Source organism: Condylura cristata, unplaced genomic scaffold (assembly GCF_000260355.1).
Source record: "Condylura cristata isolate star-nosed mole 26May11 unplaced genomic scaffold, ConCri1.0 scaffold00015, whole genome shotgun sequence".
NCBI classification, from domain to species: domain Eukaryota; kingdom Metazoa; phylum Chordata; class Mammalia; order Eulipotyphla; family Talpidae; genus Condylura; species Condylura cristata.
In genome coordinates, this window is record NW_004567116.1 from 27,497,204 (window position 1) to 27,515,628 (window position 18,425).

At 35.2% G+C, this 18,425-nt stretch overlaps 1 protein-coding gene across 4 annotated transcripts in view; it reads left to right on the top strand.

Moving 5' to 3' along the window:
- Window positions 1-18,425, top strand: part of PIK3C2A (phosphatidylinositol-4-phosphate 3-kinase, catalytic subunit type 2 alpha) — an 81,775-nt gene that overhangs the window by 23,596 nt on the left and 39,754 nt on the right. For all 4 annotated transcript variants that reach the window (XM_012725643.1, XM_004683011.2, XM_012725644.1 and 1 more), the window contains exons 3-8: window positions 4,883-4,986; window positions 9,346-9,503; window positions 11,275-11,395; window positions 12,084-12,195; window positions 14,183-14,262; window positions 14,395-14,458. In XM_012725643.1, coding sequence (XP_012581097.1) covers window positions 4,883-4,986; window positions 9,346-9,503; window positions 11,275-11,395; window positions 12,084-12,195; window positions 14,183-14,262; window positions 14,395-14,458 — 639 coding nt within the window. The remainder of the gene's footprint in view (window positions 1-4,882; window positions 4,987-9,345; window positions 9,504-11,274; window positions 11,396-12,083; window positions 12,196-14,182; window positions 14,263-14,394; window positions 14,459-18,425) is intronic.

Sequence of the window (18,425 nt, forward strand, 5' to 3'; positions counted from 1 at the left end):
AGTGAAACCATCCGGTATTTTTCTTTCTCTTTCTGGCTTATCTCACTAAGCATGATCTTTTCCAGCTCCATCCAAGTTGCTGCAAAAGACATGTGGTTATCCTTTTTGGTTGCTGAGTAATATTCCATTGTATATATGTACCATAAATTGCCTTCATTTTTAAGGTTGAACAATATTCCATTGTATGTCTATACTATATTTTACTGGCTTTTCCATTCATTTGTTTATGGGCAGTTAGATTACTTCCAAGTTTTAGCTATTGTGAATGTGCTGCTGTGAACATACATGTACTAAGATCCTGCTTTCATTTCTTTGAAATATATACCCAGAAGTAGGAATTTCTGAATCATATGAAAAATTCTATGTTAATTTTGTGAGGAATCACCTGATTGCTTTCCGTAGCAGCTGTTCCATTTCACTTTCCTACCAAAGCTACACAAGGATTCCAGTTGCGCTGTGTCCTCCAACACTTCTTTTTAGTATTAGTCATCTTAATAGATGTGAGGTGGTATCTCATTGTAATTTAGATACTACTTCCAGTAATAATTAAAGAAAACTTATTTTATACAGTCAGGTATTAATGAAAATAACTGCTACTATTCTAAGGATATTATTGAAGAAATTGCATGATGCCTAACATATTTTAAGTATTTTATGATTTGTGGTGAGTTCACTGGTTATATATAAGTGAATTCTAACTTGTTTTCAGAAGGTAAAATGTTAAAAAAATTGAACCAGTGGTGACTGTCTTCTGAATTGTATCCAAAGTTCTGTGAAAATATAAAGTTCAATAAAATTTAATTATTGTCTTGAAGGAGCTGCTTTCACATTAGTCCAAATATAAAACAGGATGTAATGATCTGGTGTTTGGTTCAACTAAGTACTTAGAAATGCCTAGTGGGAAGAATTTTTTCATATTGAGTAATCATAAAAGGAATTGTAGATGAAGTAGCATTGTAGATGAATTGGGCCTTTAATAGATTTTTGATGCATGTTGTAAGGGCAGGTTAGGAAGAAGTCATTGCAGACAAACAGAAAAGTTGAGAGGCAGAATAGCTTGCTTCATTTATGCTTTATAGGAACAGGATATGATTCAAGTTAACCAGAACATAGAAGTTATTTGGTAAATTCTGGGAATTAGATTTGTGGTGTCAGTCTTGGCATGTCAAATCAGATGATTTGTTAGAAATACCAAATCCCATTTTTAGTGTTGTATGATCTATTTTGTCACAATGTGTGCTTCTGAAACAAATTCACTTATATAATTGGCATATATAATTGGGAAGTTTAACCGTTAGTTCAATCACTCTTTTCCAGCATATTAGCATCTTAAAGTAATTAATAACAAACTTTCTGACAATTAAAGAGACCACCTTAGTAATGTAAAAAGATTTTGAGGAAAATACTGAAAGTCTTGTAGAAGCGTTAGTTTATGGTGAAAATGGTGGCTAAATGAGTGACTTCCAGTGTTAGCTTTTGGTGAAGCAACATGTCCAAAGAAGTTTACAAGAAATTTCCCTTTGCATTAAGAACTTTTCTTTGCTGAAAAAGTCTACATTCTGATTTTAATTTTCAGTTTCATTGAAACTGGTTTTGACTAGAGGCAAATGTCCTCAATTCACATTTCAAATGAGGAAAGCAGGAACTTCAGGGTTTAAGGTTTCAAAAGATTGAAGACCACAGTAGTTGGGGCATATTTTTTGAGTGGAGATTTATTGCACCCTTATTTTGTAAGGATTTTCATCATTTCAATTAGGGCTTTGACTACACTATTAGGGCTTTTGACTACAGTTACACTGTAGTAATTTAAGTAGTTTGCCTTAACTATGATTTTCCCAATTCCTGATATTTTTAGTTTTGACTTTGTAGGACTCAAAATATTTTTACCCCAAATGTGCATATTACATTCTAGCAGAAGGGACTCTGCCATCTTTTAAAAGAAGGAAATTCATAAGAGAGTTAGTTTTTGTTTTGTCCCAACTTCTGTGACTGGCTGCAAGAAAGGAAGGAAGGAGGCAGAAAGGCCAAGCAAGCAGAGTTTATTGCTCCCGGACAGCAGCTGAAATGGAGCCCCTAGGGTGGGGTCCGCAGCTACTGCCATCTCAATAAGGGGGAAGGGTCTCTTATATAGATTCTAAACTCAGATTCCAAAGGGGGTGACTCATCATTATGTCCTTGATGTGAGGCCCAGTTCACTGTCACTTCAGCTAGTCTCATCCAGAATGCAAGGTCAGTTCATTACCACTTTATCAAGCTTGGATGCAAGGCTCAATTCTTTACCTCCCTAATTCAGTCCTTGTCAGTAAATCTTTGGTCACTCCCAACAGTTTTAAGTTTAATTTAATTGTTCTAAATTTTTAGTTTGATTTTTTTCTTTTTGACATTTTCTTGTGTGCTGTGGTCATTAAAACCAGTTACAACTCCTCAGATTTGTGTGTATATTCTCCTTCACTTAACTTTGACTAAGTTAAAAACAAAGCCCTAACACCTCTAAATGAACTGTGCTGTTTGGCTATGCTCCGGTGGTGAATTTATCTCCTTAAATGTTGCAAACAAATTTTGACCAGACATAAAGTTAAACTTTTTGAAGATATTTGTATGTGTTTATTAACATTTAAAAAATTACTAATTCCTAAAATTTATTCTCTTGTACATAAAGAACCAGCTGCTTTCTTGGAATATGAGGCCTAACGTGGATATATAAAACTCCTGCTTTATTAGAGCAGTCCAAAACAGGCTTGAGCTCCATATTCTTTTTTTCCCCTTGCCAAGTACAGTTGTGGGTTTTTTGTTTTTTGTTTTTTAAATATATAGTTGACATTTAGCAGTGTATTCATTTTAGCTGCAAAACAACATTATGATTTGATATAGTTATGTATTAAGAAATGACTACCAAAATAAATTTAGTTAATGCATTTCTTGTGATGAGAAATTTTTTACTGCTACCATATGTCACTATAGAGTTCAGTTTTTCAAGAGATTTTGGAAATATGAATTTCTAATGATCTGAGTTTGTGTGACAATTTTGTTTATTTAAAAAGTAATTTTACATAATTTTAAAGAAGATTTTATTTATTTTTTGTGTAGAAGAACTGGGGTGCAGGCTAGAGGTATGAGGGTGGGGGATGAGATGATTGACCAGGGAGGAGTGAAGAGCAGAAAACGTAGATCTACTGAAAAAGTTCTCCAATTTTGGGCCTCTGCAGTAAGTCTCAGCACTATCATCCTATCACCAGTGTGGCCTGATGGCCAGAGTTTGGTGCAGCAGACCTCCTGCCTTGCCCATTGCTCCCTTTAGCAGTGTAGTTCACTTTTTTCCCTCACCACCACACTATATCTATTCCTTTGTCCCTTTCTTCCTACTCCTTTAAACCTAAAAGTGTTTCTGGTTGTCCACTCATTTTTATAAGCAGTTTACTTTATCAAATCATCTGCTGTGCGACCCTCCCTGGTGGCACAATGAGTTAAAGTGCAGCACTGTAAGCTAACCACAGCCGTTTCAGTGTGAGTTCAATCCCTGGCCTGGAGGTGATCCACATTTCAAGGCAGACCTCTCCTGACCCGCCTGCTGCTCCCTTTAGCAGTGTACTTCCTTGATCTGCCTGTTCTGTTCTCCACTCTGTCTCTGGTGAATTCTCCCCTCCCTTGTACCTCTGGCCTATACCCCAGTTCTGTATACATAAATAAATAAATAAATCTTTAAAAAAAAATCTGCTGTGTAAATGTCCAGGATTTATCATTCCAACTTAATTTTGCATTTCACCTTTTTAATTTTTTTTTTAAGGAATTTTTTTTTTTAAGCATATAGACTAGGCTGCAGGCCAGAGGTACAGGGGCAGTGAGAGGATTCACCAGAGACAGAGTGGGGAGCAGAACAGGCAGACAGGTACACTGCTGAGGGGAGCAAAGGGTGGGGTCAGGAGAGGTCTGCTGCACCAAGGCCAGGGATCCTATTTGTACTGAAGCAGCTGAAGCCATTTTGCAGTGCTGCACTTTAACCTGTTATACCACTAGAGAGGGCCATCATTTTTAAAATTTTTATTACAATAATATTTCATAATATGAATATACATCTTGATCCAGTCATTTATGGATGGACATTTAGGCTGTTTTCATGTTCTTGCTGTTATAAATAGTGCTAGAGTAAACTTTACGTGGGGGGGGGAGGGCAGAGAGTTTTGATGGTTTCATGTTTTTTGATTAGATATCAAAGAGTGGGTTCCTAGATCACATAGTATTTCCATTTTTTTTTTATTTTATTTAAAAAAATAAAACCACATAACTTTCCATAATAGCTATGCAGGTTTGCATTCCTACCAATAGTAGTATAATAGGGGTTCTTTCTTTTGCATTCTCCCACTTCTTGCTGGGGGTCTTTTTAACATGTTCATTTCTCACAGTGATGAGAACGGTATCTCATTGTAGTTTTACCTGCAACTCTCTTACTGGAAGCTGTGATGGACATTTTTTCATATACCTATTCATCTGGATATTCTCTTTGGTGAATTGTTCATATCCTTTGTTGATGAGAACTTTTAAAATCTTCATTTTCTTAAATTGTAGGGATAGTGCTTTTGTTTAACTGTTTACTCTTTGTGAAGTGTTTATTTCAAAATATTTAAAATAGAAATATTTTTCTTACTGACCTGTGCAAAGTATAGCCTGTTTCTATTTTTGAGCAAGTAAAACTGTTGAACTTTAAAATAATACTTCATTAATTTTACTTTATAAAAATAGAAAGATAACTTAAGTGTTTATTATGATTTATTTTATCTCTGTGTGTGTGTGTGTGTGTGTGTATTTAAATGTGTTTATGCTGTGCTACTGTGTAGCATTTTGGGGAATCTATCACTTTTAAAATAAAAACACTTTTTGATTACAGAAAGACCCAAATGGGACCAGAAGTTTGCCAACTGGAAGTTCTCTTTTTCAAGAAGTTGAAGTACAGAATGAGGAGGTGGCAGCTTTTTGTGAATCCATTACAAAGTATGGAATTTTTCTTTATAAATTAAAGTTTATTTTTTAAATGCTTAATTTAAAAAACTAACTTGAAACCAGTTTAATGTTAATAATTCTCAACATTTAAAATTTTTATTTGTTTATTCTCTAGAGCTAAAATTTTGACAGTTAATTGGTACATTAACTTAAACTTAGTTTAGACTTCATCCTTACTCATTAGGTTTCTAACTACTTAGAAGAAAACACTGAAGTGAGAACATAGATGTTTTATATTTATTAACCACTAAAAATGTGGCTTACATGTAAGTTTTGGTGCAGTTTTTCTAAAATGTTCTCTCATTCTTAAATATAGCTAATAGTGTTTATAGAGGAGAAAGCGACTCACAGAAGTAACCTGCCAAAATTTACTTAAATAGTAATCCTTTGCCTCTGCTTCCCTGTGTTTTCTTGCCATTCTGTCACTGTATTAGTCAGGAATTCTTTTAGGAGTCCTAAAAATCCCTCTTAAACTAGCTTAAATCAAGGCAGGTTGTGTATTGGTTCACAAATCCACATAACAGGAAGTGAAAATTTGGGGCAGAACTCAGTGACAGATTGAGGAATTTTCATACTATAATTCATTTCTTCTCTCTTCAGACTCCTCCCTTTTCTTTCCCTTCCTTTTCTTGTACCCTTCCATGCATGCTGGGTTCATTTTCTTCTACTGCAGATTGTGCTTTCAGAGGTAGTTAATATGCCTGCTGATAATTAGGCTTCATATTCTAATGGTCTTGGTAGCAGAGTGAAAAAGAACCAATAGAAAAATTCTCAGAAGGAAAGAATGAAACTCTGTGAAGTAAGTGTGAAGCAACTAACATTGGAATTGAGATCTGTTACCAAAGGAAGGGAAAGTAGATCACTTCTGGGGGATTTATTCTGAATCTAGTGGTTTCTTTTCTAGTATGAACTGCCTTAATGCACAGTTTCAGATTCTCAGATCATTTTTGAATATATAAATCACTTTAATGTTAAGGGACTTACTAGTAGTTAAATAAAATTTTAGACTATTGGTTGATTCCTTAAAACTGGCTTCCTTTATGTTAGCTTGTAACCAATATTTGTGTGTGTGTATGTGTGTTGTTGTTGTTGTTTTTCAGAGTATCTTGGGGAAGGGGGAGATAGAAAAACATCAGTAAAGATGTGCCATTGTTTTACATTCTTGTTAATATTTTGATACAGGATTTGTCCCCTCAAGTGTGGTTTACAATTGCTCTTCCTGTTCCCCCATCTTACTCTACCTCTTCTCCTCCCTACCTTTTAAAGTACCTTTTTCTTCCCTGCAAATCCCTTTATGGATATTTTTTTTAATTCAGTTTTCAGCAGTTATTTATAATAGTATTTATAATACTATTTATAATAGTAGAGCAAGTTGTATGTATTAGGAATTATGTTTGTATGCTATTCTACCATTTTGTATGTGCGATTAGTGGCTTGGAAATAATCCCTTTCCTTAATGATTTAGAAATAATCTGTTACCAGCCCTCACTGGTGATGCGGTTTGGGACACAGCACTGCAAGCTAGCCATAGCTGCTTCAGTGCAAGTTCAATCCCCGGCCCCCAAGGTGATCCACATGGCTGGCAGACCTCTCCTGTCTCACCCAGTGCTCCCCTCAGCAGTGTGTTTTTTCAGTCTTCCTGTTCTGCTCCCCACTCTGTCTCTAGTGAATCCTCTCAATGCCCCTGCACCTCTGACCTGTATCCCAGTTCTGTATACACAAATACATGAATCTTTAAAAAAAAAAAAAAAAAAAGCACAATATCATTTGGGGGAAAAAAAATCAGCTATCTTTCTCTAGTTCTTTAGTTTATTACCCACAGAAGCACCCTGTACTTCCTCTTAGACTGTTGAATGACTGCTAGATTTAGCTTTGCAAATTGAGAAATTATACTGCCTTTCCTCCTCTCCCCCACCACATTGGAATCTTAAAGTATTTATACAAACTCTGCATCTAATTTGAAATGATTATTTACACACATATACACACACGGAATAGCTTATGTTTTATGAAACCCAAGTGAGTAAGAGATAATTAATTTTGTGATTTTATCTTCAGTAGTAAAATATGACTGCTGCAGGTATTTTATCAGAGCAGTAGGAGGTAGAGGTGTTTTTGAAGCTATATTCTAAGAACGTCTATGACCAGGATCTATTACATCTATTACTCTATGACCAGGATCAGAAAATGTCTCGTGAAGAAATTAATGACTTTTTTTCAATATGCATATTTCTGTAGTAGATTTTTAAAGCAAATATTTATACTCCTAAGGAACCAATTCTTTACTTTTTGAAATCATCCAAAATTTTTATTTTATTATGTATTATTAAATTATTTAAACCTTTTGATTCATCTATGACATTAGTGTCAGACAGTGAGGCTGATAATTATATACTGTCCAGATGACTGTAAGACTGAGAATTTAGTGCAAGTTCAAGGTCTTGTTTTGGTATTCTCTTTTCTTTCTTTCTTTCTTTCTTTCTTTCTTTCTTTCTTTCTTTCTTTCTTTCTTTCTTTCTTTCTTTCTTTCTTTCTTTCTTTCTTTCTTTCTTGTTTTTTTTTTTGTTTGTTTGTTTTTCTTCTGTGAAATTAGGCAGTTTGGACTAGTGATTCCAAGAGGTCTTTTTCACTTCAAGTTTTATAATACTTTTATTATAGAACTTTTATTTCAGTATGTTTATTAATACTGCTTTTCCCTGGTCTTTATTATTTATTCCTTCCCTTCACGTTTACTGTAATTGATAAAGCTTGCTACTAGTTACAGGTCCCCCAAAAAAGGTCTTATAGGAATGAATGCTTGATACCAATGGGCGTTTTTGCTATTTCATTAGTAGTCTCCTAGGATAAGAGTAGAAGCTTTACCTCATTCTGTCATTCAGTAATCTTAATATATGGCTTAGAGTTGATACTTTTACAAAAGTATGTTGACTCCCTGTATGTTTTCAAGGATTCCATCTTTGTAGTTAGTAAATTTTATTCTAAACAATGCTGTCTCTATTCTTTCCCATAAAGTAGAATTAATTCAGTTTAAACCTTTTAAAATTCATTTTCTTCTCTTCCCCTGTCCTAATTTTGCATGCTTTGCTAATGTCCACACCTAACATTAGCTTGATTGAGCATATTAAGAAAATAAAACAAAGAATTTTAGTGTATGTATAGAGATGTTAAATTCCCTGAACTTGTATAACCACATTAAACAGATACAACTGTTTCTATGGTGGTGATAAGGAAATTTTGGAAAAATTAAAAATATACTATTTTTAGGCAGTTATTTAAGAATATCAAGCAGCATTGTGTGGCAGACAGTATCCATAAAACACCTTACTTGGTCAGTTTAAAGTAAATAATTTACTCATTAGAGCAGTTAATCTATTTACTGACTTAATTTGTTTTGTATGTTTAAAATTTTAGTTGTAAACAAGTTCAATTCTCCCCCAACTCTTAAGGAATCTGTTACCATCTTAGTCTTTCCCAATTTTTAGAAACTAGAAACATCTAAGAATAGAAGAAATTAATCACTTTTACAGAAAAACAAATTACTGTATTTTTCTGGAATAAGTGTCTTCCAGTGTGTAGAGCAGAAACAAATTCCTCATTAAATTTTTTTTATTATGGTCAAAAAATAATAACTTTTGTTATGTTATTAAACATTTTTATACATGCAGATCTATAATGGTACATTTACTTTGGTGTGTAAAAGAGAAAAATGATTTTAAGAAAATGAAGAGGTTTCCCCCAAGATCAGATTCATTGAATGCAATTTTTGTCAAATAGGTTCATGAATACCATGAATACCTTCTTACAATTCTTCTCATTCCCTAGATTTTACAAAGCACTTTGAGAAAACAAAGGACTCCTAGTACTCTAAGGAGTCATTTGTATTTTGTTTTTATTCTGTTGTTGAATTCTAAGAGGCAAAAACAATGTTGATAGGAAAAAAGAACTTGCCAGAAAAAGATTTTTTAAAAAACAATATACTTGTTATTCCTATGGCAGTTACATTACTTCTGTTATCAATGACTCATTAAAAACAAACTATTTTGTGTAATTGTATTGTGTTGCAAAAGAGTCATTGGAACCTCATTTAATATTTTGTATATAGTGTGCCTCTTAGTTAATGTTGAATGTTACCAAAGGTATCCTGGCAGTGCTTAATCTCTTCCCTTGGATTCCTTTTATTTAAAATCATGGTACTTGGCATTTTGACAAGGTTCATTCATTGCATTCTCATGAGCTGCTCTAGAATTGGACAAAAACATAAAGTTGAATGGCTGTAAGTATGCACAACCCTGTTCAGGGCTCTGAAATGCAGCTTAAAAAATTTTTTTTAAACTTCTTTCTTATGAACAGATTGAAGACCAACTTTCCATATACCAGTCACTGCACAAATCCAGGCTATTTGTTAAGTCCAGTCATACTGCAAAGAAACATCTGTGGAGAAAATGCCAGTGTGAAGGTCTCTATCGAAATTGAAGGATTTCAACTACCAGTTACTTTTACATGTGATGGTAGGTTTGTAGTTCCCCAACTCTTGTTTTGCTCTCACTAGGGAGAAAATATATTAATTGTTAGTTTTCTCCTATCAGAGATAACCAACTCTTAAGTATGCTTAAAAAAAATGTTTTTGTGTGTGTGGCAAAATACTTAACATTCTTCAGTTAGCCTTTTCCAAAAAACTTCTTCCTGTGGATAATTTTTCTGGTTAAGACCAGTGGAAAAGCAGTTTATCTTTATGACTACTTATTTCTCTAAGCAGTGCTGTGTAACTTTGGTTAATTAGTGATTCTTGGCGAAGACCCTAAAGCATTAGATAGAAAGACTCATTATATTCAGTGTTTTACTTTCCTTTAATGGCAAGAAGGTGGTTGTTTACAACCACCTTCACTGAAATTGAAATTCCAACCCCATCTAAGATGAAGAAAGTTTTCCTTTGGTTCTAGCTCTTTCTTCCAAACTTGATGTGGGTGTCTTTTCAAGAGACATTATCTTAAAAGATTGTAGGAAACTTTTTGTTTTAAAAATGTTGTATTTTTTCAATTACTGCTCTTCATAATGTATATTATTTTAATGGGACTCTAGCGATTTAATAAGATCCTAATTTTCTGCCTTACTTTGACCTAAAGATTACTCAATTTTTTTCATGTAATGATTATGACTAGAAATATGTCTAAAATTTAGAGACTCTTTTTGTGGTTTTGCACTCCTTTTTTATTTTTTTACATCATTCTTCATTTTGTGTACTTTTTCATCTCAGTTGTAATCCCTGTGGACTTCCACCAGTTCACCTGTGTGCCATCACCATGGTCCAGTGCACTCTTCTCACCCCAGTTCTGATCCCATTCCCCTTTCCGTCCCCATGACATGTCTCTAGTTTATAGTTGTTCATTGTTTTCATTTTTACTCTGTTACATTTGTTTCTCTCCCCTCCCCTCCACCTCTCACCCTAATGCTCCTGCTATGAGTGAAACCAGCCAGTATTTTTCTTTTCCTTTCTGGCTTATTCACTAAGCATGATTCCTTCCAGTTTCATCCATGTTGTTGCAAAAGGCATGAGTTTGTCTTTTTTGATTGCTGGGTAATATTCCATTGCATATATGTACCACATCTTTTTAATCCAGTCATCTATTTTTTTTGGCATTTAGCATTTGCTTGATTCCACATCTTCCCTATTATAAATACAGCAGCAGTAAACATGGGGGTGCAGGTATCCTTTGAATCAGTGTTTTTGTGTCCTCTGGGTAGATACCTAGGAGTGGGATTGCTGGGTCATATGGAAGCTCCATGTTTAGCATTTTGAGAAACCTCCAAACAGCTTTCCATAGTGGTTATACAGCTTGCACTCCTACCAGCAGTGTAGGAAAGTTCCTTTTTCTCCACATCCTCGCCAACATTTGTTGTTGCTAGTTATTTTAATGTGTGCCATTCGCACTGGTATAGATGGTTTCTAATTGTGGTTTTAATTTGCGTGTCCCTTATTACAAGTGATGTTGAACATTTTTTCATATGCCTGATGGCCATCTTCTGCCTTCATTGATAATTTTTAAATACTGATTACATGTTGAAATGATAGTTTAAATATATTGGTTAAATAAAACATTAAAATTGGCTTATTTTTTAAATTAAATTAAGAAAATTTTAAATAACATGTGACCTACATTTGTGACTTGTATTATATTTCTGTTGTTCAGTGCTATCTTAGATTACAAGAAATACAAACTGAATAAATGTGTAGTAACAGTAAAGGGAGAAAAATGAAAATGATGACTAACTCTTTTACAGTGAGTTCGACTGTAGAAATCATTATAATGCAAGCCCTTTGCTGGGTACATGATGACTTGAACCAAGTAAATGTTGGCAGCTATGTTCTGAAAGTTTGTGGTCAAGAGGAAGTACTACAGAAGTAAGTTTATTCTTTAACTACTGAGCATCTTTGTACATTTCACTTTTTATGATTCAAGGTAGAAAAATTGTAAATTAAATTTATAATCCAAAAGTACATTAGGTCCTTTTGAATAGCTTCATTGAATCAATAAACTTATACTGAGATATTTAAGATGGGATGGTTTAGACAGTGGAGCAGTTTAAGAGATAATTAGCATGTGGTATTACCCTTAAAGTTGTTGTCTTAATAGGAAGAGTAGGGGATAATATGATCGTAAGTGATTTGTGTTTTCTTTCTAAAAAGAGTCCATAGTTTTATCATTATAGATATAATGGTAGCATGATTATACATAATAGTAAGCTATGATTTTGTTCAGTTGCCTAAAATAATCATCGTAAAATTTTTCATTAGCCAAGTGATTTATTCTAACATTTAGTCTAGTGTTTTACACATTTTATTCTCTGAAGCAACTAGAAATGCAGTGTCCCTGTTTTTCTTACTTCCTTCTCTTTTATCTTCTTTCTTTTCATTGTTATGTAGAAGTTATCTTCCATTTTAAGTGCTCAAAATAGCTTAAAATAGATCTTCGGAATTTACCATTCATTCTCTTTAATTTCTGTTGTAGACAATTTACATTACACTGTTATCTATGTAATTTCTAGTTTGAGTAGAATAACACTGATGAATAATTAATATATTTTGACAGTAACCATTGCCTTGGAAGTCATGAACATATTCAAAACTGTCGAAAATGGGACACAGATATTAAACTACAACTCTTAACTGTCAGTGCAATGTGCCAAAATCTGGCCCGAACAGTAAGTGCACACCTTATAAATAAATTGCATTTGGTTGAATCTGAATGATTCTGCTAATTAACCACCTTGCAATTTATTCATTCTTTTTATATTTCTGGGCTGGTCTGGGAATGATAAACTCTTTTTCTTCAGTAGAAGTTTCAGCTGATGGGGGACAATTTTTTTTTTAAGATTTATTTCTTTATACAGAACTGGGGTACAGGCCAGAGGTGCAGGGGGTGGTGAGAGGATTAACCAAAGACAGAGTGGGGAGCAGAACATGCCGACTGACAAGTACACTGCTGAGGAGAGCAGGAGCAGCGGGCAGGTCAGGAAAGGTCTGCCCTGCCATGTGGATCCCTCTGGGGCAGGCAGGGATCAAACTCATGCAGAAGTGGCTTTAGCTTCTTAGTGCTGTGCTTTAACCCCCTGCACCACCAAGGAGGGCCCTGGGGGACAATTTTAATTATGAAAGGTTAGCAAGCATAGAGCTGGAAGAGGCATACTAGAAAATCAAAGTGGGGGGGTCCTCTTTGGTGTCACAACAGGTTAAAGTGGAACACGACAAAGCTAAACACAGCCTCTTCAGTTCAGCCTCTTCAGTTCAAGTTCAAACCTTGACCCTGCAGGTGACCCACATGGTGCAGCAGACCTATCATGTCTCACCCACTGCTCCCCTCAACAGTGTACTTCGTTGATCTGCCTTTTCTGCTTCCTACTCTGCTGCTGGTGAATCCTCTCACTGACCCTACTCCTCTGGCCTGTACCCCAGTTCTGTATGCATAGATAGATAGATAATCAAAGTAGGGTCCTCCCTGGTGGTACAAGTGGTTAAGTTTTAGCACTATGAGACTATTGGCAGTCACTGCAGCATGGTCAACCCCCTGCCAGGGAACTAATCCACAAAGTGCAGCAGACCGGTCCTGCCTTGCCTGCTGCTCTGCTCAGCAGTATATTTCATTAGATCTGCCTATTCTGCTCCCCACTCTGTCTCTGGTGAATCCTCTTATCCCCCTGCACCTCTGGCCTGCACCCCAGTTCTTATATGCATAAATCAATAAATCTTTTTTAAAAGAAAATCAAAGTGGAGAAGTTAAAAAGTTGATTTGTATAGTTTTGTGCAGGAGTGAAAACACAGGGAATGTATTTCAAAGAAATGAGGAAAAAGGGAAAAGTTTGTAGTTTTTTCCCAAAAACTAAGTTTTTAAGAAAAAAGATCTATATTGACCTTACACCAAGTTGAGAAAAATACATTATTTTTCACCAAATGGAAACTAATTCTCTTTTAAACGTTTAACCAAAATGGATTTAAGTAAAATAGAATGAAGGAAAATTAAGCCATTGTATTTACTAACTTGGATAAAGAGACTTACTCTTCATTTGGTAGAATTTTATATAGAAAAATAGCAATCATTTCTACTTTACTTTCTTCAAGTTTTGCCTCTGTATTATTTCATTTGGGTGGAAACTGCTTCACAAAATTCAGTACATTTTAGCAATCATTGATGATTTTCTCAGCTTCTTAGGAAATAATGTTTTTGAGTATATTTACATATAAAGAGTTATCATAAAAGAGATCAGTACATTTTATGTTGGGTGTAAGAAGAAACTTGATTATTAATAGGGAAAAAAATAATGCAAAAATTCAGATGATCGCTTCGCCATCTGGCCCATACCCCTCCTTTATCTGGCTGTCAGCCATTTTTAAAAGTGTTTTTAGCTCTCTGCTATATTTAAAACAGAAGTGGTTTTTGCTTTGCTGCTATTTTTATGTCAAAAATCAAACTTTAAGCATTTATATTTTTCTACTTTGAAACCAATTTTTTATAAATAATGATTTACTTTTTAATCTATTATATTCATTTTGATACGATTTTATCATTCCTACTGAGAAAATCACTTTAGTTTCAATAAATTTATTACAAACTTAACTATATTAAAGTTGACAATACAAAGAACAAAAAGTGGATTCAATTTTTTTGGTAAACATATGTTTCTGTTTGGTTAGGCAGAAGATGATGAAACACCTGTGGATTTAAGCAAACACCTCCATCAAATAGAAAAACCTTATAAAGAAGTCATGACAAGGTATTGCATCTAAAGCAGTCATTATAGGTTTTTCAAACATTTCTCTTGTATGTAAATACATTTATTTTGGTGATAAAAAAATCATATTTGTATGTCCTATCGTTTAGCTGCTTTAACTGTTCTTTTATTCAGACACCCTATTGAAGAACTTTTGGATTCTTATCACAACCAGGTGGAACTAGCCCTTCAAAGTGATGTAAGTCTTAATTTACATTTTGACATGAGCACTTAAAGAGTCTCGTATCTATTCCTTTTTAAATGTTCTTGATGTTAGATTAAATATTTTGGTAATATTTAAATTAGATTCTTTTTATATGCATACTGTTGATGCTTGATGACTTCTCGTGACCCGGTTCTATAATAACAAAAACTCTCAATAATGTTTAAACCACATGTTTATTCTTCAGCTTTATTACTAAACAGAATCTTCAGTTGAATTTAAAAAGCACTGAGTGCTTACTATATGCTAGATGCTAAAGTTAGGAAATTAAATAACCTAGTTCCTGCCTACCAAGAAATTAAAATGAGTGATGGGGGATTGTAAGCATTTCAATATAATATTGTAAATGTAGCAGAGGTGTGCATTGAGGTTGGGAGATCAAAAAGGGTACTTCTAACCTAAGGGTTCAAGGAAGGCCTTTTAATAAGGTTGTTACCTGAGTGATGTGTGTTAAATAATGAGTTAGTCATAAAAAAGTTAGGAAGGGAATGCAAAATAAAGCACCCAGTTGTGCTATATAAATGGAAGTATGTAGGCACTTCTTTAATAGAATACAAAATGTGAAGACTGAGCGATAAATATTAGAGAGATTCAAGTATGAATTACCACCTTTAATTCATGTTAAGGATTTTTATTTCAGGTCAGGGGGCTGTGTCCAGTCTACTTTCTATTTTATTTTCTTACATCATTCTTCATTTTGTGCATTTTTTCATCTCAGTTGTAATCCCTATGAGTCTTCCACCACCAATTCACCTGTGTGTCATCACCGTAGTGCAGTGCACTCTTCCCACACTGGTTCTGATCCCATTCCCCTTCCACCCCCATAAAATGCCTCTGGTTTATAGCAGTTTATTGCTTCCATTTTTGCTCTATTACATTTGTTTCTCTCCCTTCTCCACCCTCCTAGCCTTTTAACTCTTGCTATGAGTGAAGCCATCCAGTATTTTTCTTTTTCTTTCTGATTCCTAATTTTTTTTTAAAGATTTATTGATTTGTACATACAGAACTGGGGTACAGGCCAGAGGTGCAGGGGTGGTGAGAGGATTCACCAGAGGAAGAGTGGGGAGCAGAAGAGGCGGATCAGAGGAAGTGCACTGCTGAGGGGAGCAGTGGGCAGGTCAGGAGAGGTCTGCCTCACCGTGTGGATCACCTCCAGGGCAGGCAGGGATCGAACTCATGCATGGGGAAGTGGCATTAGCTTCTTAGTGCTGTGCTGTAACCTGCTGCGCCACCAGGGAGGACCCTGGTTCCTAATTTTTAAAAAATAGTTGGAACACAGTCATGCCCACAGTCATGTTTATATACTGTCTGTTACTATATTTATGCTCTAACATTGAAGTTGAGTTGTTGAGGCATAAAGATAATATATGGACTGAAAAGCGTAAGCTACTTAACTATTGGATATTTTACTAGAAAAGTTTGCAGGAGTAGTTTTAGCTGAGGATAGGGAGTAAGATGAGGTGTATGACTTGTTTTGTCCTTTACTCTTGAAGTTACTCTGGCCATACTGTGAAAGTTACATTTATTGCTGGCAAAATTGATTTCAGGGATACTTTTTTAAAAGATTTATTTATGCATACAGAACTGGGGTACAGGACAGAGGTGCAGGGACAGTGAGAGGATTTACCAGAGACAGAGTGGGGAGCAGAACAGGCCAACTGATGAAGTACACTGCTGACGGGAGCAGTGGGCCAGTCAGGAGAGGTCTGCTGTGCCATGTGGGTTACCTCCAGGGCGGGGATTGAACTCATGCGGAAATGGCTTTAGCTTCTTAGTGCTATGCCTTAACCCGCTGCTCCACCAGGGAGGGCCTCTCAGGGATACTTCTTAAAAAAATTCTTTTTTATGATGAGCCAAGTGAAAGATAATGAGTATAGTGATGATGAAAAGGAGGAAGTTGATTGGTGAAATTTTGATAGGTAATGCGTTATAAAAGAAGAAATAGTATAGGGTGACTTTCAGTACAAGTGACCACTTGTACATTATCAGCATATATAGTTTTGTACAATAAATGTTCACTGAGTATCTCATTTTGAATTCCTGTTAACAGCTGCTGAGAATATAATAGTTGAATAATCCTGCCTCTTTAGTTTATTTTCTAGTTAAGGATAGGCAATAATATAAAATAGCAGAAGTTTATTAGTTGGTAAATGCTATAGGTAAAAATCAAAGAAGGTAATATTTCAGTTTCAGGCTTCATTGAGATGAATTTGAACAGGAAGTAGAGGAAGAAAGAAGCTATCTTGTCTAGATAGGGCAGTATTGTGCCTGGTAATTAAAGATCTGTTATGTTTTTGTTACTGAAATAAGGTTAGGAGGGGGCAAGAATAGAAACAGAAATAGGAAGATGTTTTCCTAGTCATGGGAGACATGATGACGACTTGAACTAGAGTGATTGTAGTAGAAGCTGTGATAAGGGGATGAAGTCTGTGTTATGTTTTGAAGGCAATACAAGATGATTTACAGGTAGATTGATTGGATATTGAACATGTAAGAGAGAACGAAGTTAACATAACTCTCAAGATATTCCACGTGAGTATCTAGAAATTTGGAGTTGCCTTTTGAGTAATGCTTGGGGAAAGGAAGAGGTTTGAAAGGAACTCGGTTTTAGACATTATGTTTAAGATGACATTCATTTGAATAATGATGCTAAGTCTGAAACTTAATGAAAGAGGACTAGGCTGGAGAAAATAGACTTGAACATCATTAGAATATATATAATGTTATTTTGCAGATCATCATGAAAATAATTGTAGGTAGGGAGAAAAAGAGTTGAAATTAAGATAGGAGTACACTGCCTATATTAGTATAATATTGCCCATATTAAGATAAATGAAAAAGCCCACATTATCCTGTAGCAACCTTCCTACATCTCTATTCTTTTTGCAACAAAACTCCTGAAAATAAGTCTTTTTTCTACTTCTGCTTCCTCTCCTCCCGTTCTTTTATGAACATGTTCCAATCAGGCTTTCATTCTCAACACTTCTTAGAAACTTTACATTTTAAATCATGAAGGACTTCCATATTTAGTTCCAGTAGTAAGTTCTTAATCTTTATTTTTCTTAGCTTTTCTGCTTTATTTGGTGGAATTAAAATTTTCTCCCTTTTGAAATACTTAACTTGGCCTTGGGGATATCACCTTCTTGCTTCTTCTTTGTCTCTTCTTTGAAGAGGGAATTGCCATCATGGCAGAATATATAGATTGCCTGTGGTAAAGAAACTCACCAGGGTTATCAGATTGGGGGAATTTGAATTGATGGTATAGCTGGAGCTGGTCTTGAAAAACTGGGTTTTCAGGGTCCTCCCTGGTGGCACAGCGGGTTAAAGCACAGCACTACGAAGAGATCTGCAACCACTGCAGCTTGAATTCAATCCCTGGCCAGGGAGGTGAACCACATGGTGTGACAGACCTCTCCTGTCCCGCCTGCTGCTCCCCTCAGCAGTGTATTTCAGTTAGTCCATTTGTTCTGTTCTCCACTTTCATCTCTAGTGACAAAAGTGAACTGGGGTACATCTGGCCTGTACTCCAGTTCTTGAATACATAAATAAATAAGTCTTTTTAAAGAAATAATAAATGGGAAACTGGACTCCTGATGAGAATTGTCTTCATGCTATTCTTGCCTTTGACTGTCCTTTTAGTGCCCTCAATTGACAAAACCTAACATTATGCCATCTGGAAAAGGAGGAGTGTTGATAGGTTAGTATCACAAAGTAGAGCAATTAAGGGTGGGTAGACAATAATAACTGGCCTGTAAAGAGTGGTGAAGAATGATATAGGAGAATGGTATAACGAAAATGGAAAGTTTTTTTGCTTAAAGGTACAAATAAATTAAAAATAAGTAAATGAAGGGCCCTCCCTGGTGGCGCAGCGGGTTAAAGCACAGCACTGAGAAGCTAAAGCCACTTCCGCATGAGTTCGATCCCCGCCTGCCCCGGAGGTGAC